At 44.5% G+C, this 1278-nt stretch overlaps 1 protein-coding gene across 1 annotated transcript; it reads right to left on the reverse strand.

The window, feature by feature from the left end:
• On the reverse strand, window positions 1-828 carry LOC108520494 (uncharacterized). Its single transcript, XM_017859904.1, has one exon. The coding sequence runs from the start codon at window positions 631-633 to the stop codon at window positions 100-102; it is 534 nt and encodes a 177-aa protein (XP_017715393.1). The 5' UTR covers window positions 634-828; the 3' UTR covers window positions 1-99.
• Between the last annotated feature and the right edge of the window lie 450 nt (window positions 829-1278).

A 1278-nucleotide genomic window follows, 5' to 3' on the forward strand; every position in this document is an offset into this window, starting at 1 on the left:
TACCCACTTCTCCAGCCCTTCAGGCCACTCCAGACGTGTACTAGGAGAGGAGTATGCATGCGATGGTGAGGGCCTCTGAGCTTTGGAAGGGACACCTTTCTAAGTGAGGCATGTGGGGTTCAATGATAATGAATAACCAAAGCCAGATGATTGGTCCAGAGACAAGGTCTCATTTATATGTTCCAAACGGCTGTTATCTCTGGTCTGAAGGTACTTATGAAAGTAGCTGAGCTCCTCAGTCCAGGCCATGGTCTCATGGTCAGTCCTGCAGTCTTGTCCCCATTTCTGTTTCCTGGGGCAATGGAAAGTAAGACTACCATAGATAGGAATGTTGGAATTTCTGGTTCGGAAAATGGGGCCATCAGCAATGAAAAACTGCATGAAGCAGGGAGGAATTTGTGCTGGAGTAGTGTCCCAAATCCAGGGCATACTGGACTTAAAAGTCCTTGAAATTTCTCTGCAACTTGCTTCAGCTTCTGTAAGACCATGTAGACTCTGCAGCTTATCCCCATTTCCCCAGGCCTGATGGCATCTAGGTAGATGAAATTCACTGATCCTATCACAGGCCTGAATATCTGCTGTTAGGAGGGTTTTCATCCTCCAGCAGTCAAGTGTTACCAGTTGTCTTTCCATGTCTGAGACTCCAAGAGTTACTTACACTTTTGCCTTGGGCTTTCTTTCTCTGGAGATTCCCACATTCTGTATTTCACTCTAGAAGTCAACTGGCTCTTAGGAATGTACAGTTCCAGAAAACCCCACTTGTCAGTATTGAGGAGCATCTTGGGAATGGCACATTAGGAGTCTACACAGAGGAGAAAACCAGACTGTGTCCCCTGAGGATTTGTTTACCTGCCTTCCTGGGGGCTTCCCCCATTGCATGCCTTCCCAAATGTGCTCCAGAGCTCTCTCCCTGGCTTAGTCTTGAAGGAAGATGGGATACATTTTTGCAAAAAAAATTAAGAGGGAAAGACATTTCTATGTAGGAATGACAGTATGAACAATGGCTAAGTGTCATGCTTTTAGGAGGATGGGGCATCCACACTGAGGGAGAAAAATGCTCTGAAGAAGAAGAGATGTGAACTTAGTTTACTGATAGATTGGGATAGAAAAAAGCAAATAGTTGATGATGCAAATAAGAGCCTTTGAGTACAGAGGGTTGAATGAAGGCTCTGTGCAGCTGTTTTCCATTTCCAGGAAAAATAAGCTGAAGGAAATTTCCACTGAATGAGAGGAAACAGTCTTAACATTTGACAACAGAATTGAATGTAAGAAAGTGGA

This window comes from Rhinopithecus bieti, unplaced genomic scaffold (genome assembly GCF_001698545.2).
Source record: "Rhinopithecus bieti isolate Rb0 unplaced genomic scaffold, ASM169854v2 scaffold_53607, whole genome shotgun sequence".
Lineage (NCBI taxonomy): Eukaryota > Metazoa > Chordata > Mammalia > Primates > Cercopithecidae > Rhinopithecus > Rhinopithecus bieti.